The 23,524-nt window shown below is 48.4% G+C and overlaps 1 protein-coding gene across 1 annotated transcript in view; it reads right to left on the bottom strand.

Moving 5' to 3' along the window:
- LOC135227219 (protein Shroom2-like) overlaps nt 1-23,524 on the bottom strand; it is a 141,062-nt gene that overhangs the window by 27,515 nt on the left and 90,023 nt on the right. Inside the window, exons 5-7 of the mRNA XM_064278771.1 lie at nt 16,729-16,860; nt 10,463-13,103; nt 8,688-8,788 (exon numbers count right to left, since the gene is read on the bottom strand). Of these exons, the coding sequence (XP_064134841.1) occupies nt 8,688-8,788; nt 10,463-13,103; nt 16,729-16,860 (2,874 nt within the window). The remainder of the gene's footprint in view (nt 1-8,687; nt 8,789-10,462; nt 13,104-16,728; nt 16,861-23,524) is intronic.

Genomic DNA, 23,524 nt, shown 5'->3' on the forward strand with positions numbered 1-23,524 from the left:
ACAAGGGGATAAAAGAGCCAGGCAGGCTCTCGAATCAGCAAGAGCTACAGAAGACTCTCCATCTGAGAAGAGCTGCGGAGGCTCCCAACTTGTTACCAAGCTACAAGGTGAGCTCCTGTGCAGTCACCATGGGCAGGTGTGAAGGAACAGAGGGGTGGCTTTCTACAGGGCTGCGATCCTCCCAGGGAAGCAGTCCCCAGGCCGGGGCATGGAGTCACAGGGGACAAAGAGACCATGCACTTACGCCTGTGTGGATCACACCCCAGTCGGAAGGCAGGAACTGCTTTCCAAAATGCTTTTTGGATAAGACTTTGCTTCCCTGCCCTGCCTAGGACTTTAGATGCCCATGTTACATCTTTGTCCATATTTCCTCCATTTGGCATTCTAATTGATTCAGTAACTCCTACCCTCCTTTAGCCTGGGGGTGCCTTGTGGCCCTGTCTCCCCGGTCTTCTTTCTGCTCTCCAGCCCCACACCCTGTAACCCTCAAATCTTTGCCTTCAAACTGTTCCATCTGAACAGTGTGAAGTCACAAGACCAAACCCACAAGTAAACAAGCCAGCAGTCACGAGCCCTGGGTCTGCATTTCCTGAACCCATGTGGGCATAAATAAATATAAGGGGGAAAACACAGTTACAAATTAAGACGTAAAAGCAAACCCGCCAGATCCCTGCCCCAGTCTTTTTCCTACGGTTGCCGTTGACCATTCCTGGGATGATGTATGTGAATGTGCTCTGTGTACAAAAGAGAATGTTCTGTGCTCTGCGCTACGCTGGAACAAAGCTACGTGGAATGCTGGAATCGGTCCTAAAACATTCCAAGCTTGCGTTTTGCCTTGTTATCCTGAACTATCTAGCATCGGCTTTATAATTACCTAGCAGAGAAGTCTGGAATGGAAAGCTTCAATTGGCCCGTAGCTAATTGAAGGCCAGGAGAAGTGAATGTCTTCCCTAAAGCAACAAATGGGAGCCAGAGCTTGGGGAATAATCTCCGTTACTTATTCTGTAATCCACTTGGAAGAAGCTTGGTTTGTGAATGAAAACCAGTGCTCCCATTAACCTCTGTACACCAAGTAACTTCTCAGGGAAAACACACCTGAGACGACCCTGGGGTTAGTGTTGCTTGCTTATTAGTTTTATATTAAAGCAAGTTTTCCCAAAAGAGCTCAGTTTCACATGTATTCCATGTTGTGGCGGTAATGTGATAGAACTGACACCCCTCATGCGGGAGACCCAGGTTCGATTCCAAACAAATGCACCTCACGTGTTTGTCAGTCAGGCTTACGTGTTGCTATGAAAAAAAGGAGTCCCAGGGTGGGGTAAACGGTGAGGCACTCAACTAGTAGTTGAAAGGTTGGCAGTTCAAACCCACCCAGAGGCACCTCAGAAAAAAGGCCTGGCGATCTACTTCTGAAAAGGTGACAGCCTTGAAAACCCTACGGAGCCGAGGTCTACTCTGCACACATGGGGTTGCCAGGAGACAGAACTGACAACAATACTGGGTTTTGTGTTGCTCGCTACTCCTCTCCCAGTCCATGCACCCCAACAATACACGAGTCCCAGTGTGTCGGCCCCCGCCCCCTGCCCCATGAGCACTCTGCAGCAGCTCCTAGCGGTGGGAGGAAGTGGCTGGAAGAAGGCGCAGCCGATGGACGCTCCCAGCGCCCACAGTCACCGTACCACTCCTTGGACCTCCTTTCAGCCTCAGCCCCAGGAGCCTCCCAGGACACTGTGCATTGAAGACACTCGTATCTGAGGAACAATAATCAAACTTATTTCGCCTTAGCTTTCTCACAAGGTTTAAAATAGGATTACTGGTAAACCAGCCCGTGTTACCAAATTTTCTTTGAGATATTTGTGTCTTGATTCTAAATGCTATGTCAGCACAGAAAGATAAGTAAAGGCCATTTCACCTATTATGATATAAACTAAACCCTTAAATAAAATGTCAGCACATGGAATGTGCCGACACAGTATTATTGTTCATGACAAGCAAGAAGGACCCGTTCAAAAAATGCAGGGCTGGTACCCAACCACCCATCTGCCCACCCATCCATCCATCTGCCTGCCCTTCTATCCACCCATCCACCCACTGTCCACCCTCCCATGCATCCACCCATCCATCCATCTGCCCACCTATCCATTCTATCCACTCATCCACTTACCCACCCATCAATCCATCCATGTACCATCCACCCATCCACCCTCTCATCCACCTGCCGACCCACCCATCCATACATCTGCTCATCAGCCTAACCATGGTCCATCCACCGGCTCACTCATCCAGCCAGCCACCCACGCCTTGGTCTATCTATACATCCATCTATTTACTGTGCACCTAATTTGTGCAAGTAACTATGCTAGGTACATGAAATGAAATGAAAAAGTAAGATTCCAGATCTCCTGGAGCTACCATGGCAGAGACAATTCCAACATGGTACTTAACCAGTGGTACTTAACCGCCCGCAATGCCTCTGTATCATAAAGGAGGGCACTTAATACCCACAGCACGTACAGGCAAGAACCTGAGCGGAGTCTGAAGGACAAGCAGAAATCATCCAGGTGGTGAGTGGGGAGAAGGGTACTTCAGAAGAAGGGACAAGTTGTTCTGAAATAGGGATAATGAGAGTGTCTGCCTTAGGGTTATGCGAGGTAATGCATATAAACCTCCTAGCAAGATAGCTGGCATACAGTAAGTGTTCGATAAATGGTAGCTGCCATTTTTTTAAGCCTTGATTTTAAATCTGCTGCACATGTAGTACACACATGGGGGAAAAACCCCACAACTGATGAGAAATTACTTATGTTTAACAAGACAGTCTAAAAAACACCTGGGAAGCTGTCTGTGGTAGATGGAATAATGGCTCTCCAAAGATGTCTACCCAACTGACCTCCTTCCCCAGCTCTTGTCCTACCCATCCAGGGGTCCACAGGGCATTTCCTATTAGTCCAGGAACATCTCAAAGTCCACAGTTCTAAAGATAAACTTCTACTCTCTCCTCCCATAAAAAACAGCTTCCAGGGTGCGAACCCAATTTCTGCGAAGGCTGATTGACATCTTGTATCTGGAATTCACGAATGTTTTATCCCAAAAAAATCTTTCCTCTCCTCATCCAACTAGGTTCTTTTTGACACCAACAGTGGCTCAATGTTTACAAATACTAGACGGGATTCATGGGTAATTTAAAATTGTCTTCTGTATGCCTCTTAATATTTAAAAAATTTACTGCAAAGGACATGTATTACTTTTACACAAAAGAAGAGTGACTAAAATAGTATATTTCCATCAGACTGGTTTCACCTCTTAGAAACATGGGTCACCAAGTTCTATATGAGTACTCAACGGGGGTTCCAGAGACTTCGGGAGTCTGTAAACGCTCCGAAATTGAAAATCCATTTTCACTAGGTTTTCAAACAGTTCTATGATCCCACCCGCTCCTCTCAACTGAAGGGAGAGAGAAAGAACAAAAAAAAAAAAAGGAAAGAGAAACTTATAAACAACCACTGTAGAGTGTTTTCTTCCCCAAAACTTTCATTTCTGTTCTTTGCTCTTGATTCGAGGCATGGTATACCCCAGCAGTCACTTCAATCTTGAATAAATCCTCAAACACCACCAGATCATATTAAAACACCTAACTGATAACACCACCACCTTGTTCAACAATGTTCCAGAGAACCTGAACTTGGTGTCTGTGGGCCAAGTTCATCTGGGTCCCAGCCAATCAACAGCCTTGTTTCCAATTTCACACCATTCCAGCCAGATCCTTTCTCCCTCTCCAGAAGTCTCAAGAGACTTTGTGACTTCACCCCCATCCTATCACCTGGTGCATCCTGCCCTGTTCAGGATGACTCCGCCCTTCAAGACAACCCAGCTTGGTATCAAAACTTCACGCAGCCAAGGCCGTCACATGAGGCCCATTCATGCCCAATTCCCGACCTGCCATGGTCCCAGGGTCTCTTTCTGATGGCAGGAATAGGGGGAAAGAGGGAAGACATAGTGAGGGGGGGCAGAGAAAGAAAGGACAGATGGGAACTCATGCTCCCAGGGGTGCTGGGCGTTCCAGGCCCTATGCCAGGCCCCTTCATAGGACATTCCTGCTCATCTTCAAATACCGTGGCACCTCATTTTCATGGACAAGGAACACATGCCCCAAGACAGGAAGTGACCAGCCCAGAAGTCAGCTGGCCCGGAAGTGTCAGCGCTAGAACCGAGCTGCCTTACTCTGATTCTGGGCTCACTTCAAATGCAGAACTGGGTAAGACCCCCTGGTTCCACCTGGGAAAGTGTTACGGGTGCTAACCCAGAGATAACCTTTACCAGCCTATGCTGCTCATTTTCAGTTCAGGCTCCTTGACTCAGGAACACATGGCATTTGCTCACTGCATGCTGTCTGGCTATTCTTCCTTTTCTCCCTCCTGTGCCCCTTTCTTCTTTCCAGTCTTTCTTTCTTCCACAGCTGCCCTTTCACCCTCATGTGTAATACAGTGAGAATCCTAAAACCTACTTAACAGATGTCTCGTCAACACAAAGCTCTGATTCTCCCTAAGTGTTCCAAAAGGAATTTTTTATAGTACATCCTTTAATTTGTCCTAAATCACCAACTTCAAAAGCTGCGAGGGATGCTTCTAATTTGTAAGGTTCCAGAAGCTAATGGGCAAGACTCTCACCCTATTCATGATGTTGTGGGTTGAACTATATCCCCCACAAAGCATGTGCTCAAATCCTAACCCCTGGTCCCTGCGAACGTGACCTTATTTGGAAACAGGGCCTTCGCAGAAGTAACCAAGTTAAAATGAGGTCACAATGGATTAGGGTGGACCATAAATCCAATGACTAGTGTCCATATAAAAGGAGGAAAGTCTAGGGACAGGCACAAAGGAGAAGGCCACATGCTGGCAGAGGCGGAGGCTGCAGTGACATTGCCTGAAGCCAAGCAATGCCAAGGACTGGCAGCAGACAGCAGACGCTGGAGCCAGGCATGGAAGGGATTCACCGCCTGAACCCCTGCAAAGGAACCAGCCCTGCTGACGCCCTGATTTCCTTTCCAGCCTCTTGAACAGCGAGAGAATCAACTTCTGTGGTTTGAAGCCACCCAGCTTGTGGTATTTTGTTACAGCAGCCCCTAGGAAACTAACACGCATCCCACCGATGGTGTTAAATATTTTCATTCTATCTCCTCCTAACTTCCATCTTTTCAGTCTGAAGAGTCCAGTGACCCTTGCTCTGCCTCACGGGAGGCCTGGAAAGAGTCGGGTCGCAAGGAGTCAAGGGAAACTAGTCATCTGAAAGCCTGCTTGGATTTTCAAAGCTTTCAAGAAACCATTTCCACTTCCAAAAAAAAAAAAAACAAACAAACAAACCCATTGCCATCGAGTCGATTCCGAATCAAAACGACTCTATAGGACAGACCAGAACTGCCCCACAGGGTTTCCAAGGAGCATCACATGGATCTGAACTACTGACATCAGAAGGTTCTTGCTCTGATGTTCTCCACGCCCCCGCATCCCAAACTTTTCTCTAAAATGTACTTATTTCCTAAAGGTCAGCCTCCTTTGGGGGAAGAATCTCTCTCCTATTTGTCTCCTATTTTCCTCTCTGTTTGTAATATGAGGAGCCCTGGTGATACAGTGGTTAAAGCACTCAGCTGATAAGTGAAAGGTCAGCAGTTCAAATCCACCAGCGGCTCCGTGGGAGAAAAGACCTGGCGATCTGCTCCCATAAACATTACAGCCTAGGAAACCTTATGGGGCAGGTCTACTCTGACACAGGGGGTCACTTTGAGTCAGAATTGACAACGGTACACAACAACGGCATGTGTAACACAGGATCTTGAACTGCACAAAAAACTTATCCCCATTTGACTTACATGAACCACCAACAAATAAATAGTTCCTATCTCAACTCTCTTCTGTTATCCCCACCGAATACTACAAAAGGCATTTTTCACTCTCATGCATGCCTTATCTAATCAGTAATTTATATTCTTTATACAGACATCTTACATTCCTTTAAACTTACACAAACATTGCGTGTCTTGAAGTCTCTGCATTATAGATGATGTTTTTGGCAGGTTACCCCTTGCATTAAAAACAGGGCAGTCCTTTACTCAAAATATTTGTTTCTATTATCCCCAAATTTAATTCTGCAAGTACACTATTTCTTGCTGATACTTGGGAAATTAAATGTTGTCTGGAAAAAAGTTGATGACATTTCAGCACTCATATTCTAAAATTTCATTGCGTGTAGCCACTTAAAAAAACACCCACATACAACAATTCTGAAAACTGCTGAAAATCGCAGAAAGCTTCTTAGGCAGTCTGCTAGGAGGCACGCCATGATAAAAGAAGCAGGGCCCCTTCCCCCTCCTCTTGGCCCTCTCACTAGTGATAATACTATTTACCAAAAAAAAAAAAAATACATCACCTACATTCTAGCTATTCATGACGCCTCTGGCTCCATTCACAGCCAAGAAGCTTTGTTCCCAAGCAGGACGTTGTTGAGAGCAAGCACCACGAGGGCCCTCTGAAGGGCTTAAACGCTCTCAAATGAGGCGGAGCAGACAACCCCAAGAGCTCCTCCCCATACGCCCCCTCCCATGTGTCCCACTCACCACACACCCCTTCCCCACAGTGCGTGGAAGCTGGTACCTTCCGGCTCCTTGCTTGGATACCACGGTCATAAAGCTCTCATTGTGCTTCTCCAGCACTGTTCCACAATGTAAGTGTATTATCCATCGGCCTTTGTTGCCCACGGGTTCTTGGCTTTAGACGAGAAGATTGCTAAGTAATTGCACTGACGTCCTACCCAGACACACAGAGAATGTCAACCCTGTTCCCTGCTAGCCACGCACAGATTGGGTACTGTCTTACAAGGTGAACAGGGCCCCGTGTAAAGCCAAATGAAACCAAACCTCATTACATACGGCTCTTGAAAAGCAAACACTCAAATCTCAGTTATTTGTGCAACAGGACCTTGAATTTCAAAGTTAATGTTTAATTTCAACAACACACCAATTACACAAGACTCTCAAGGCCATAGGAAAATAAGCCATAGGTGATCTTACCGTGCACACATTTCCATTCCTACGTGAGGCCTTGTAAAGTAAGGTTATACTACTGGGGGTCATGGGGACATGACTAGGTGGAGCCCAGGGCGTTGAAACTCTTCTGCGTGATACTATAATGGTGAACACGTGGCATTATGCATTTGTCAAAATTCACAGGGCTTACAACACAGAGCAAGCCCTGATGTCAACTATGGAATTTAATAATATTGTATCAGTGTTGTTTCATGCATTGTAACAAACGCACCACACAAATGCAATAGGTAAATAATGGGAGAAACAGTGTACAGGGAGGCATAGGTATACGGGAACTCTTTACTTTCTGCACAGACTTTGTGTAAACTTAAAACTGCTCTAAAAAATAGCCTAAGAATTGATGTCTTTGAGTTACGGTGTTGGCAAAGAATACTGAATATACCACGGACAGCCAGAAGAACAAACAAATCTGTCCTGGAAGAAGTACAGTCAGAATGCTCCTTACAGGCAAGGATGGCAAGTCTTCGTCTCATGTACTTTGGACATGTTATTAGGAAGGACCAGTCCCCGGAGAAGGACATCATGCTTGGTAAAGTAGAGGGTCAGCAAAAAAGAGGAAGACCGTCAAGGAGATGGACTGACACGGTGGCTGCAACAATGGGCTCAAATACAACAACAATTGCTAGGATGGCGCAGGACCGGGCAGTGTTTACAGGGTTGCTATGAGTCGGAACTGACTTGACACACCAAACAACACACCACATCTCTTCAGTCATCTACGATTTCTTCTCTGCCCTCCTCATGCGCGAAGAACAAGATGATCCTGCGTACCCACTGCCATTACCCACCGCCATTGAGTCAATTCCAACTCATAGACATCGTACAGGACAGAGAAGAACTGCCCCACAGGGTTTCCAAAGAGCGCCTGGGGGATTCTAACTGCCAGCCTTTTGGTTAGCGCCGTAGCTCTTTACCACTACACCACCAGGGTTTCCATGATACTGCGTAAGTAATGTAAACTCCTTTGCCACAATTAAACAACTACACTTTTAACATCTGAAAATGAAGGCCCCGTTTTCTCAGATGCTCTGATTTTCTCAGATGCTCTGATCCTCTCTCTGGGGAACCCACCGACTTGATTTCCATTTTAAAGCTCCAAAGTAAACTGACGAGCAAGTTCAATGGATACAATTTTGCCCTGTTCCTTTCTGACTAACAGTCTTTGGAGGTAACTTCCATTTTCAGGCAGGGACCCAGTGACCCAGCTGCACACTAGATTGTCACACCATTCCTGGAGTCTGGCGTTTTGACTAAAGCATCTAATTCCAGGGTATTCATTTGGCCTTCTCATGATGTGGGCATAAAGAATCTCACTGGACTGGAAAGAGACCGGCTATTTTCAGAACCCAGAAAGCCCACTCATCAAAAAGTCGGTCGCCCTTGGAAAGCTTCTCCTGGTGCTCTGCCCTGCCCCAGCATCCCAGGACACCTCGGCTAGGGAGACTGGCTCCAAGTCACATGGGCTGGCATCCACTTTGTGTTGGGCAAAAACAGACAATCGGGCTGTTAACCAAGCATTCATTCACACACCACAAAGAAGCGACCCCAAGACATAGCTGCCATCACCCTACATGCACACTTCACCTACCCCAGAGTGGAACCGCCCTCCTGAGCGGGGTCGGCAGGGGTGCCGTGTTCTCTGGGCTCCGCGGGGTCTTCTGCCTGTCTCCTGGACTCCACAGACACTTCCTACAAAAGGCAGCAAACAGAGGCACCAAGTCATCACACCACGCCTTCAGCACATCTGTTATTATGAAACCCCTCATTTGTGGCCATGGAGCCGGTGACGCTGCCCGCTGCCCGTGCTGACGCGGCCATGTGACCGGCTCGGTCAGCTCTGGAGCTGGTTTCAACAAGGGGACTGAGCAACTCGTGTGCCCACTTCTGTCCGGGGCAGAGCACAGAGCTCCTACACAAAGTTGGTAAAACTCTGCGCCACAGCTGGCCAGAAAAACAAAAAACTCCTTGCAGTGGCCCCTAGGGCAAAGTGTGGAAGTTTCTTTGCTCACCACCAGTGCGGCAGCCGCAGAGGTCACTCCAGCGGTCCACCAGCCAAGGACGTCACTGCGGACGCCAACCCCTGCTGTGTCTGCATGTCCTCTCGCCCAGGCGCCGGGAGGCTAACGGGTGAGTTCCCTTACAGACACCTGCAATATGCTGCATTCAATCTACAACTGCTTCAGTTAGAGAGAGACTGCCTCTGACACTGCAGAAATGGTTTCCTTTGAAACGTACAAATGCCGACTTAATAGGCAGGGAAGAGACAGATGGACTGTGTATGTCAGCTCTGAAGTACGGATGAGAACGCGTACTTTTCTACGGAACCTTGACTGCAGCCATCTTTAGAAATGGCTAGCTAGGACACACCTGTACAGTCCCCAGGCAGTGCAAGCGGAGGCTAACGGAAAGGTGAAAGTTAACACTCTCACCATCAAAACTCTCACAAAAGTACAGTAGTTTAGGCACTCTTAATTACACTTTGCCCCAGGGCAATCCCTCAAAATAGCTGCAAATAAAGAAGACTAGGAAAAAGGAACAAAACTGTATGAAATGACTAGCATCAGTATTTGAAAAGTGGCTATATTATGGCATCTTGAAATAAAGCACCGCCTTTTCCTTTAAGAGGAGTCCCTGGGTGGTGCAAACAGTTAAGTGCTTGGCTACTAACCAAATGTTTGGAGGTTTGAATCCACCCAGAGGCTCTGCAGAAGAAAGGCCTGGCAATCTATTTCCAAAGGTCACAGCCATTGAAAACCCAACTGAGTGCAGTTCTACTCTGACATGCATGGGGTCACCACGAGTCGGGGTCAACCTGACAACAACTGGGACTGGTTTTCACTCAGGGTGGGAAGTGCCTCTTGTTCTAATTTTTCCAGGTTCTTTGCTTAATATCCAGGTGGGGCCAGCACTTAGGGGCAAGTAAAACAAGAGACTGGGATTCCAAGGCTGGGAACTAAGGATGTGGGTTTGTGAAAACACAGCACTTCCGAAGGTCCCGAACGTGTTGATTTTTCCCCAAGTGCACTCGACACAGCTGGTGCCAGAAAAGTTGGGGAGCGTAAATGCTCAAACAGCTCGATATACGCGAAACCGATATCTGGCAATTACCCTGCGGGTGTGTGCTAAAAAAACGGTTGCCATCAATCTCGACTCACGGCGACCCCATGTGTGTCAGGGTAGAACCGTGCTCCACAGGGTTTTCAATGGCTGATTTTTTGGACGTAGATCGCCGAGCCTCTGATTGGTTAGCAGCCGAGCGCACTAAGTGTTGCACTACTCAGAGGCTCTGTGGGTGCGACCTTGCCATTCCTAAAGATGGCAGTGGTCAAGGGCAGGCTTCGCCCTGCCTGGATGGGAGCTCACCTCTTTATAGTGGTCCGTGGATGGCGACGACCTGGACCTCGCATGCATGTATTGTGGTCTCTCGTGCTGGTTCAGCCCCACATCCAGAATGTCATCTGCCGAGTGATACCGTCCAGAGCTCCTGGTTTCCAGAGGCTCCCGTTGTTCCTTCCAAGAGGCTTGATACTCAGCAAAGGTCCCAAGTCTCTGGGGCGGCTCGAATTTCCCCACCTTTTCTGCTTTCCTGTGACTGCTGGGGTTTTCCCCAAAGGAGGTGGTGCGCCCCCTCCTCAGGAACCAAGGTTCCGTACCCTCATACCCATGACCAGCTGTCTGCAGCCGCTCTGGCTTCTCTCTGGGGAACCCACACAGAGCCTGTCTCTGCTCTGGCCTCTGATGAGCGGATCTGCTTGTCTCCTCAAAAAACTTCCGCCTGTCAGCAAAAGTGCCCACCGTGTCCTCAACTCTGTTGGGGACCTGGTGAGGACGGTAATTCCCTGAGAGCCCCACCTCATGTATTTTCTCAGGCTCAGAATACGACTTCAGCTTCTGTTCTGCTGTGAAGCGTCTCCGGCCCCCAATGCGGAGGATGTGGGGCACGCCCCCTCCAGGCAAGGACAGCTTGGCCGAGTCCCCCTCCAGGAAATGGGGGGCAGCATCCAGACCCAAGGGGTACAGGGATGAGGTGTCACGGTCCCCAGGCCTGTGCTCCGGTGGCACTGGGCAATGGTCACCGGGGCTGGGGTCCAAGTCACGACGCTTAAATGACGTGGCCCTCAGGACCCTGGCTTGGACCTCCTTCAGGTGGTCTTTGTAGGTGCTGGTGAAGGAACCTTCTGGAGTGGCACCAGTGACAGCCCCCAGCTCCACCCTCCAACCACCAGGGTCTTCCTTGGGCTCATCTGTCCCTGCCAGAGTCACAGTACTCTTGCTCTTCTGCAACTTGGCTCGCCGCATCTGGATCTCATTCCTCAGTGTGGTGGCAAAGCGGTCACTTCTCCGTATTGGCTTTCCTACCTGGGAGTCAAACGGGAGTGGCTTCCCCATGCCACTATCTTGGTGGTGCCCTGGGCGGCGGCCATCTTGGTGGTGCCTCAGGCAATCATCTTGGTTGTGTCCTGGGCCACCAACTTGGTGGTGTCCAGGGCCGCAATCTTGGTCGTGCCTCAGGTGGCCATCTTGGTGGTGTCCTGGCTGGCTCTTCTTCCCTTCTTGAGTCAAGGAGTGCAACATAGGTGTCTTCTGAGGCGAGATCTTGCTGCTTTCTCCGTCCACCCACTGGAAGTTGCCGTCTGCAGTTCTCTTCGGGCTGGCTTTCTCTACATGGCTGGTTCTGGGGGGCTCCTCGGTTCCCATGGGCCAGCCCTCCCCACCTCTATCCAGTGGGTGCCACTGTTCTCTTTCATTGGGGTCTAGCATCTTGCCATGCTGAGGTAGGTAACATCGTGGTTTTGGGCTCATCCGGTGTGTAGAAGGACACTCCTGGACCCCCTGCGCCACGCCAGCACCTGCTACGGACAGCCAACACTCCTTGCTGAGCTGTGGTGTCTGAGCACTCCCCTGGACGGGCTGCTTGGAGGACGCACAATAATAGCGGCTCTGTCCGCCACCCTCCACCTTCTGGTCTGCAGCACCAAGCCACCTCACAGGAGCGAAGCCATTGTCCTGGAAGTGGTCGGCAGGAGACTCCTGGCGGCCTCTGAGGAGGGCCAACTGCCACAGCTCCCTGGGTGATGCAGGGGGCCTGGGGCCCTCATGGAGGATGGGGCTCTCATCACTGTACTGGCGAGGGTGCTGGTGTCCATAGGGGGACTGGGCAAAACGCACATCACAGCTGGACAGGGAGGCCTGTAGCCTACTGGGGGTCCCAGGGAAGCCGCCCACCCGGCCATCTGAGGGGGGCCAGCCACCATCCAGGGGCAGGTCCACATGGTGGCCACAGTTGCCAGGCCACCTCCTGTCCCCAGCCCGGACCAGCTGTCGCGGCGCTTCTGTGGGGTCTGTTCTCCACTCGGCTGGCGGTAGGCCCTGGGACAGGATGGTCAGATCCTGCGTGGCAGCCACCTCTGAGAACAGGGGGCCTGGAGACTTCTCATGGCCCTTGGTGGCGGCGAAGCTGTCGCTACGCAGAGGTGGAGGGGGAGGAGGAGGGGAGGTGGGAGGCTTCTTCTTGTCAGGAACATACCAGACAGGCCCAAAGTTGGACTTTCCCATGCAAGCAGCCAACTTTGGCTCAGGGCTGTCCTCCCGCCTGGGGCTCTTGCCACTCTCGTGGTGTGGGCCGGTGGGCATATAGCTGAGCCTCTCCTCCAGGCCGTGAGTGAGCTCGCCCCCGACCTGGCCCTGCCTGCCGCCTGGCCGGCAGCTCTCCCACAGGCCCACCTTGTAGAGGAGGTTCTCTGTGGACGAACCGTCGGCCCTGGGCAGTGTATGGTCTGGTGTGCTGGAGCTGGTGGAGAAGGAGCCATAGGCCGAGTCCCGCTTGTTTGAGCCACTCAGGTGGTCGATGCTGCTGCTGGACTTGGCGGCCGAGAGGCGGCCAGAGGAGTAGGGCTGGGTGGGGGGGTCCAGGCTGTCAACGCTGCCCAGGGAACTGAAGTGGTCTGAGGTGCGCTGCAGGTTCGTCTGCTCCCACGTGCCAGACAGGTCATGGGAAGAGGAGCTGGAGCAAAAACAGCACAGAAGAGTTTGCTTTAGGACCACACAGCAGCAGAGGGCAAAGGTGGAGGAGGACGGCCATGTGTATGCCACCCCATGTGGACAGGGAGAGATAGGGGAGAGGACGCTTCCCGCAACAGGGTCCCTGGGAGCATGGCCATGTGCACGTGGCCCCATGTGGACAGGGAGAGAGGGCGGAGAGGACGCTTTCCACAACAGGGTCCCTGGGAGCACAGCCATGTGCATGTGGCCCCATGCGGACAGGGAGAGAAGGAGGAGAGGACGCTTCTCGCAAGATGGCCCCTGGTCTGAGGGTCTACCTCACCACATTCAAGTCTTCCCGTTCTAAAAAGCAGCTTTCTGAGGGTGGGTTGAAAAGACTGGGTCCTACCCAAGTAATGCCTTTTTAATTTACACAAAAAAGGCAACTATAAATGCTAGGAGCACATTTTCTCATGTTAAGCCCACTGACTGGCCAAATTCCACCAGGCAATGCCAACCAGGGCTGGCCAAGGGCCCACAAGCTTCGAAGAATGGTTTATATATTTTTAAACGGCTGGGGGAAAAACAAAAGTAGTATCTCGTGACACGTGAAAATTATATGAAATCCAAATTTCCATGTCTATAAATAAAGTATCATTGGTACACAGTGGTGCCCATCCATGGGCGCTTTTGTGCTGCGGCGCTGAGGCAAACAGTTGAGACAGTGACCGCACGGCCTGCAAAGCCAAAAATAGACTATCTGGTCCTTCACAGAGAAAAAGGGCTGACCCCTGGCCTAGTGTGTGAAACGACTCTGAGTATGGATTATTAACACAGAACAAGCTATCTAACTGGAACAGCTTTAAAATTAAACGAGAAAATTCAGGGATAGCATTACTTTTCCAAGCCCACATAGTAATGTATTAATAGCTCCTTTCTAAACTGGTAATATAAAATCAAAAAACCAAACCCACTGCTGTCATATCGATTCTCACTCATAGCAACCCCACAGGACAGAGTAAAACTGCCCCACAGGGTTTCCAAAGAACAGCTGGTGGATTCAAACTTCCACGCTTTTGGTTAGCAGCCGAGCCCTTAAGCACTGCGCCACCAAAGGACAGGCTTTATTAGCCATATGCAGCTGTGCTCAGGTGATGGAGTAAATCTTAACAAGGGTAATAAAAGGGGGACATTAACGCCTATGATGTTGTTATTAGGTGCCGTTGAGTCGGTTCCGACTCACAGCAACCCCATGTGACGGAGTAAAACTGCCCCACAGAGTTTCCTAGGCTGTAATCTTTATAGGAGCAGATCACCAGGTCATTTCTCTCGTGGGGCCACTGGGTGGGTTTGAACCGCCAACCTTCAGGTCAGCAGCCAAGGGCTTAAATGTTGCTCCACCAGCATTCCTTAACGTCAGTAATACAGGGTCATAATCAGGATGGCATCTAAGACAAGGAAATAAAAAGCGAGGCTTATTAAAGCAAGCCAAGCTATAAAAGGATAATTAAGCAATGAATTATCCCGTGAGATGTTAACGGTGTTACATGTGAGACTGATAACGATGGATGGTGAAACTATTTAATCCAGATGTTAAAAGTTTCATTAAAGCTCAATAAAGATGGAACCTTCAGGTTTCAAGGGAAACAAAAAAATAGCTGTGGCTACAATAGCTTTGGGAGCCCTGGTGGCGCAGTGATTAAGCCAAGGACTGTTATCCGAGAGGTTGGCAGTTCAAACCCACCAGTGGCCCCGCGGAAGAAAGACGTGGCAGTCTGTTTCTGTAAAGATTACAGCCTTGGAAACCCTACTGGGCAGTTCTACCCCTACAGGGCTGCTATGAGTCGGCAGTCGGTTTGGTTTTGGATTTTTAGGAGAAGAAAGAAAAACATGTAAACAGTGCAAAGACAGGAAAATGAACTGGCCAAGTGATCTGAGGGAGGGGGATGGCCCGTTAGGTTTTTATAGATGTTCCCAAACACCAAGTACTTTGCTGTCCACTCTGCCCCCAATACTCCTGGGGTGATTTTTCCAAGCAATCCCAAGTCTGAGTGGATATAGGGAACGCTAAGCACTGTGTGGACACAGATGTGGGCAATATTATTCTTCCTTAATAAAGAAACTGCCACATGGGCTTAATGGAGATCATATTCGACAATGAAATCGAAGGCCCACTCTTCATTAAATTTCCCACTCAGATGAGGGTCTGTGGTTTTCAGGATACCGTGGACTCTAAGCACATTGTCCCTCGTGGCTTTAACGAGGTGACATAGTATTTGAGATGCAGTTCCTTCCATCACATACACACTTTACTTTGCGATTGTGCAGCAGACTTGTCATTTGTTAAAGGCCAAAAATGGATTTTGGACAAAAATGAGTTTTGAGATGGTTACGGTTGCTCCAGACACATACAGGCATGCTCTCTCTCACACACACACACACACACCCTTACATTCACACAAACACACACATTCTCATGAGTCCACACATCACACATATACAAACACACATGCACACACGAGTCTCACACCCTCACACTTTCTCATTCTCCCATGCACACACACTCACTCTCTCACGTGCACATGCAACACACACACACAGGCATACACACTCCCACTCAAACACACTCACACACACACACTCCAACACTCTCACACACACTCAAACACAATTTCACATGCACACACAGCAAAAAACACACAGGCACACATTCTCTGAAACACACACACAACAAACACACAAGCACACACTCTGACATGTTTGCACACACACACTGAAACATATCACATGCACACACCCTCTAACATACACTCACATGCATAATCACACACACACACACACACACACACACACACACACACACACCCTAAAGCTACACTACTATTCATCCTCCAGGCAGGAAACCAGTGAGGAATTTCACCACGAACCACTTGAGGTCCCAAGTCAGCAGCACCAGGGACTGGAGGGAGCCATGTGGTGCTGCCGCAGGCCTCGCCCGACGTCAGCCCACCTGACCCTGGGATGTGGGCTCAGCCCCGGCCCATGACTCATGCAGCAGGAAACCACAACGTGACCCCTGACGTGGCTGAGGAGCTCTCTGGTCCCCTGTGTCTCCCGCCAGCACTCAGGAGGCAGGGAAAAGGGTGCAGATGCTTCACAAATCACCCAGGAAAAAAAAAACCCAGGAAGCGCTGGTGAAATATACCTCCCCACCCACAAAGCTGCCATCCCATCCCTGAGGGGACATCTCCAGGAAGAGTAGGGGCTGCAGGTACGTGGGGTACATTCACATCGTGCCACCTGGCTAAGAACTGCCGACATCCTGGCTGACAAGCCTTTCGTCCTAGCGTCCCCGTGATGTTCCCAGAGGGGTGTAGCCAGAAAGGGACCCCAAGGCTCTCCACTTGTCCCTCACAGGGCACAGAAGAGAAAGCACACTCAGAAGTCCTTCCTCTGGTGTTTTCAGCTTTCTTGTTTTCAAGCGCCACAAACCTGCCTGCTCACTGAGACATCAAGACGGTTCCATCTGAAACGGGGCATTGATGGCCTTTTCCTCATCAGAAGAAAACAAAAATCATCCAGAACGGGCGGCCATGCGGGGGTGGAGATGCCAAGGAAGCTTCCCACCTGGGTGGGAGAGCGCCTACCTCGCATGTTGCCGGGTGTGCCAGGATGGGCAGGTGCCGGCCGTGGAGAATGGAATGGCTACCGCCTCAGGGGCGCCATCACAGAACTTGGTGGCATGCCAGGAGTGTGGCCTCCAGCTCAGCTCACTCCTCCTGAAAAGAGAATGCAGAAGGCTCAGGACTCACCCAGGACAGCAGTGCGCCAGGGCAGGACACAAGGCCCATGCTGCAGGGCTATATGTTCGCTTCCAGGGCCTGCCACTGCATCCAACAATCTCTCCTGGTGCAGGCAGTTAATGAGCTTGGCTGCTAAACAAAAGGTTTGTGGTTGAAGTCCACCCAGATGGACCTAGGGAGAAAGCCCTGGCCATCTCCTCCCAAAACATCACCCACTGAAAACCCTATGGGCACAGTTCTACTCTGATACACATATAAGTCCCTGTGCCTCACATTCTACTCAACAGCAACTGGTACTGGTCCACTGCATCTGGGCAAGAACGTTCTGTTTTCAGGATTATTCAGGACTGATTTGCCCTAGTGCCAGGTGGGAATCAGAGGATCCAAAATGTGAACCAGCCCTTAGTCTCCAAAATGTATTCTAAATAAGTACCAGACCAAAAACCAAAGCAGGCACCGCGGAGTCAATGCCAACTCACGGCGCCCCCATGTGTGTCAGAGTACAGCCTCGCTCCACAGGACTTTTGATGGCTCTGATCTTTCAGAAATAGATCCCCAGGACTCTCTTCTGAGGAACCTCTAGGTGGACTCGAATCGCCAACCTTTCAGCTAACGTTCAAGCATGTTTGCCATTTGCACCACCGAGGGGCTCCTCTAAATAAGTAAGAAAGTAAATAAATACTTACTTTGTCCACAAAAACAAAGCCCAAACCTTCTCCCTTACCGGCTTCTGCCCAGCTTTGTGTACGGCCCTGAGCATCCCTGAGGAGATGGGACTGGGCTGGGATACAGTCTAGACTCCGTGTGTGTGTTTACGTAATTAGTTAAGGAAGTAAATAAAGGCTGTCTGAGAGCTGACTGAGACAAGTGGCTGTATCTTCCTCTGAGCCTCTCAGTGCGTACCCCATGATGTCAGTGTGCCCGTGACTCGGTTCATGCCTATGACGTCAGTCCATGCCCGTGGTGTCAGCGCAGGCCTGTGACATCAGTGTGTCCATGCCTGTGATGTCAGTGCATACCTGTGATATCAGTACCTGTGACTTCAAACAAGGGTCCCTGTGAACAGGATGGTGTGAATGGTAACTGCCAAGACAAAGAGCACAAGTGGGTTGAAGCCAGGACTTCTGAATGTGGTGTGAGCCTCCTGGGCCCCCACTGCACCATCCCCACCACCTGGTGTAAGTCTTATTGTTCCTCTGGCCACACCTGCCCAGGGGTGATAAAGTATGTTCAGTTGAAAAGTCCCTACAGAGGCCACAGCTGTAATCTGTGTCACTGAATCGAACACATAAAACATGTTGAAACGGCAAACGTTTTGTTATATATATACTTACCGCAATTTTAAAATCAAAAGAAGTTAAAACCAAAACAACACATAACAAAAAAACTCTACTGAGTCTCTTTATGGAGACCATACCTTTTTCCAAGCCGGCAGAAACATTAAAGAAAATTACCTAAGTAGGAAATAAAACCAAAATGCATTTTAACACCAGCTATTTGATGGCTCAGATCAGTTTAACGAGGTAAAAAAAAACACAGGTGGCAAAACGTAGAACATACGAACTTCATGCTAGCTTCACACGAACTACAGGGAAAACATACGATAGACTAATTCATTACAACACAGATGCAAAGGAATCGTAAATCCAAGACTGTACCTCATAGAATTCCTCAGAATCCTCGTAAGGAAGGTTCTGGCCACGTGAATATCATTTTCAGACAGCTTTTCCTGTGCTACCATATCCACAACTGCTTTCATCTTCCTTTATAGTTAATTAATGACAGGAGTAAACTAGGCTGATTGAGACTGGAGGCAAAGAAAAAAAAGAAAAAAAGAAGGCTCGGAAAAGCCAATGCTCTCCACTTGCAGGGGGTGGTATTTCAACCCTGCAACCGAAAAGGCTGGGGTGTTGGCTGGGGTTACTGGGAAAGGGATGCTCCATTCATGGGCTAAATGTTTTTTCCAGAAAAACTACCACCAGCCAGAGAGCTAAGTGAGACAGAGCAGTTGGTATCACGCCAACAGCCCTGTCCTACCATCTGGATCCCAGGAGATGCCCTCCTTCCCTCACCAGGTATAGCAGATACTCTGGGCCATGGCAGCACTGCGTCAGCAACTTTCTTCTCTGGTCATGTCCAAGACTACCAGAGCCAGCCACCTGAGCTCATCACCAGTTCAGGCTCTCAGACGTTGGCCTGGGCCCCACGGTCGCTTGGACAAACTTCTAGACACCTCTCATCACAAGAGAAAAGCACGCAATGACCTTCATAGACTCCCAAATCTGTAAATACGCATCAAGGGAGAATAAATATGATTCTCTTGACCTGCTCATCTGTAAAATGGGTGCGACGCCCTGCCTCACAGAGAAGGAGCAAAGCTTTCATCTACCAGAAGCGAACAACCATGGGTCAGTGCAGAGTAGATGCTAGGGGTTGCCCAGGCCTGGTCACTGGCTCAGGAAGTGACTGAATTGTTCCTGCTCCAATACGTGTCTCAAAACCAGTGTAAATGACCCTGTGCTATGGGCCTTCAGGACTATAACAGAGCTGATATTGTAAATAGCATGGCCCTGGGTGGCCCACAAAGACCAGCCCAGCACTGCCAACACTCGTTGGCGGCCATTCCAAACACAAGCCAAGCTCGCCGCCTCCTCCAAGACATGGAACCCCACCACCTCCCTACCTCCATGTAGTAATGAAGCACTTCATATCAATGAGCTCATTAAGCCCTGACAATAACCCTGAAAGGTAGCAAGGAGAAGTTTTTTCTATTTACGCTTCAAGATAAATGAAGCTCAAAGAGGGCAGTGACTAAAGCAAGGAGAAGACAACAAGCCGAAGTCGCCTGTCCTCGGATGGATTAAAATGTTCTTTTCACCATGTCCTGCTCATCTCAGACAAAAAGCTGAGACTAAGAATGCATCCATCTCTTCCAAGGCAACACAGGTTTCTAACATTTTGAACTATACCAAAAAAAAAAAAAAAACCTGTTGCTATGGAGTCGATTCTGACTCATAGCAACCATACAGGACAGAGCAGAACTGCCTCGTAGGGTTTTCAAGGCTGTAATCTTTACTGGAGCAGACTGCTACATCTTTCTCCCGCGGGGGGCTGGTGGGTTCAAACTGCCAACCTTTCGGTTAGCAGCCAAGCGCTTAACCACTGCACCAACAGGGCTCCTCTTAGACCACACAGAACAGAATAAAATGGCTTGGTGTACCTCCTGATTCTAATCATGTAAAATCATTTGATATACTAACTTCTGTAAACCAAAAAAAAGCATATTCAATTTTCTGGGCATTTAACTCCAATTAGGCCTGGAGGGTATTTTTGTTGTTGTTGTTGTTGTTTCTGTAGTTCCATAACACTTTTATCAAGATACACAATTATACAGTTCACTCATTTAAAGTGGACAATTTATTTTTGATATATTCACTAGGTTGTGTCTAACAATCATATTGTCTAATGTTGGAATACTTTCATCATCCCCCCAAAAATCCCATATTCCTGAGCAGTCACCTCCCAACGACCCCATACTTGAGCCGTAGACAACCACTAATCTACTTTCTGTCTCTCTGGATGTACCGACTCCGGACATTTCATATAAATGGAATCATACAATACATGGCCTTTTGTGTCTGGCTTCTTTCACTCAACATAACATTCAAGGTTCGTCCACATTGTACCATGTAGCTGAACTTCATTTCTCTTTATTTTTGAGTAAAATTCCATTGTATGGATAGGCCATATTTTGTTTATCCATTCATCTGTTGATGGGCATTTACGTTGTTTTCACTTTTTGGCCCCTGTAAACAGTGTTGCTATGAACATTTGTGTACACGTTTTTGTGTGGACATATTCTCTTGGTAGACCATGAGGTTTTCAAGAACACTCTTATTCACGAATTCTTCGTATCTTGTGAGACTCAATTATAAGCTGCATGTGAACTTTTCTACATTAATATTTTACAAGGAGGAAAACCTCCAAATCATAGATAACATTAATTGTAATTTGCCATTCATCCAGAATATAAGAAAAATATATTGAGAAAAAAAAAAAGATGAGTTTCCCAGCAAATTCTAAGTAACAATTTAAAATAACAGATTTTCTGTGAAACATTTCATAACATGGAGGAACCTGGAAGGCATTATGCTGAGCGAAATCAGTCAGAGGCAAAAGGACAAATATTGTATAAGACCACTATTATAAGTTCTTGAGAAACAGTATAAACTGAGAAGAACACATACTTTTGTGGTTACGAGGGGAGGAGAGAGGGAGGGTAGGAGAGGGTTTTTTACTGATTAGTTAGTAGATAAGAACTGCTTTAGGTGAAGGGAAGGACAATACTCAATACATGGAACGTCAGCTCAACTGGACTGGACCAAAAGCAAAGAAGTTCCCGGGATAAAATGAATGCTTCAAAGGTCGGCGGAGCAAGGGCGGGGGTTTGGGAATCATGGTTTAAGGGGACTTCTAAGTCAATTGGCAAAATAATTCAATTATGAAAACATTCTGCAACCCACTTCGAAATGTGGCGTCTGGGGTCTTAAATGCTAACAAGCGGCCATCTAAGATGCATCAATTGGTCTCAACCCACCTGGATCAAAGGAGAATGAAGAACACCAAGGTCACACGATAACTATGAGCCCAAGAGACAGAAAGGGCCACATGAACCAGAGACTTACATCATCCTGAGACCAGAAGAACTAGTTGGTGCCCGGCCACAATCGATGACTGCCCTGACAGGGAGCATAACAGAGAACCCCTGAGGGATCAGGAGATCAGTGGGATGCAGACCCCAAATTCTCACAAAAAGACCATACTTAATGGTCTGACTGAGACTAGAGGAATCCCGGCGGTCATGGTCCCCAAACCTTCTGTTGGCCAGGACAGGAACCATTCCCGAAGACAACTCATCAGACATGAAAGGGACTGGACAGTGGGTAGGAGAGAGATGCTGATGAAGAGTGAGCTACTTGTATCAGGTGGACACTTGAGACTGTGTTGGCATCTCCTGTCTGGAGGGGGGATGGGAGGATAGAGAGAGTTGGAAGCTGGCAAAATTGTCACCAAAGGAGAGACTGGAAGGGCTGACTCATTAGAGGGAGAGCAAGTGGGAGTACGGAGTAAGGTGTATATAAACTTATACGTGACAGTTTGACTTGATTTGTAAACGTTCACTTGAAGCTCAATAAAAGTTAATATGAAAAAAAAATCAGTTTCATACAAAAAAATAAATAAATAAAATAACAGATTTTACAAGAACAGCTGAAGAATTCCTTGTAGAAGGTTAGCCTGGAGTATAAGACATAAAACAGTACTTGTGAAGAGCGTGCTTCTTAGTTCAAGTAGATACACCAGACTAAATGGGCAGCTTCTGCCCGGAGGTGAGATGAGAAGGCAGAAAGGGACAGGAGCTGGTTGAGTGGACACAGGAAACCCGGGATGGATAGGGGGAGTGTGCGTCACATTATAGAAAGAGCAACTGGGGTCACTTAACAACATGTGCATAAATTTTTGTATGAGAACCTAACTTGAGCTGTAAACTTTCATCTAAAGCACAATAAATAAAATAAAATGTAAAAAGAAGCCCTTGTAGATGTGAGTCGAGAGGCTAAAACCTCAAACATAAACGTTGTTGAAAATACTGCTACTGAACGATAACCACTTAGAATGATAACAAGTTTTATAGTTGCCTAAACTATAAAACTTGGGAATAAAATTCTTTAAGGTAAGAGAAACAAAAACAAAAAACAAACATTTCCTGAATTACATTCTTGCGTACACAAAAATGCAGCCCGGGTGGCACCGTGGTTAAGAGCTACAGCTGCTAACCAAAAGGTTGGCAGTTGGAATCCACCAGACACTCCCCAGAAACCCTATGGGGTAGTTCTACTCTGTCCTGTAGGGTCGCTGTGAATCAGAATCGAAGGCGACGGGTTTGGTTTTGGGTTTTTTGGTACACAACAAGATAGCTGTTGCTATTAAATGTGCCACTTCCGGGTCTTGGACGTCAGACCCTTCAGCCAAACACCAAACCCACTGTCCTTGAGTCGATTCCGACTCATGACAACCCCATATATATAACAGGGTACAACTGCCCCCATAGGGTTTTCTTGGCTGTAATCTTTATGAAAGCAGATCACCAGGGCCAGGGCTTTCTTCCGTGGCACTGCTGGGTGGGTTCCTACTGTCAACCTTGAGGTGAGAAGTCAAGCACAAACTGTTTGCATCACCCAGGGGGCTTGTACCAGACCTTTAGACGCACATTTTTTAAAAGCTCTCAAGTTTGTCAGTACAGACAATTCATGATAAATGCAACTAGACTTCTGTTTTCCCTGCTTGTCAAGAGATTTCTGGATCTCATATGGTTAAGGACTCAGAATGACTAAGGGGACTGAGTGAAAAATTACAAAACAGAAAAATCTGCAAACCGTCAGGCAGCTGTCACGATGCTGGCCATACCCCGGTATAGGCTGAGGGTGCCCAGAAAGCACCCTTCGCTTTAGGCGCAGAAAGAAACGAGGGCGCAGGACAAAGCAACAGAAGGACCGGCTGAGAGTAAAGAGATCGAGTCATTGACATCTCCCTCCTCCAGCCTGAGAAGCAGCCCCTGACCTACGTGAGATCATTGAAGCCT

Source organism: Loxodonta africana, chromosome Y (assembly GCF_030014295.1).
Source record: "Loxodonta africana isolate mLoxAfr1 chromosome Y, mLoxAfr1.hap2, whole genome shotgun sequence".
Lineage (NCBI taxonomy): Eukaryota > Metazoa > Chordata > Mammalia > Proboscidea > Elephantidae > Loxodonta > Loxodonta africana.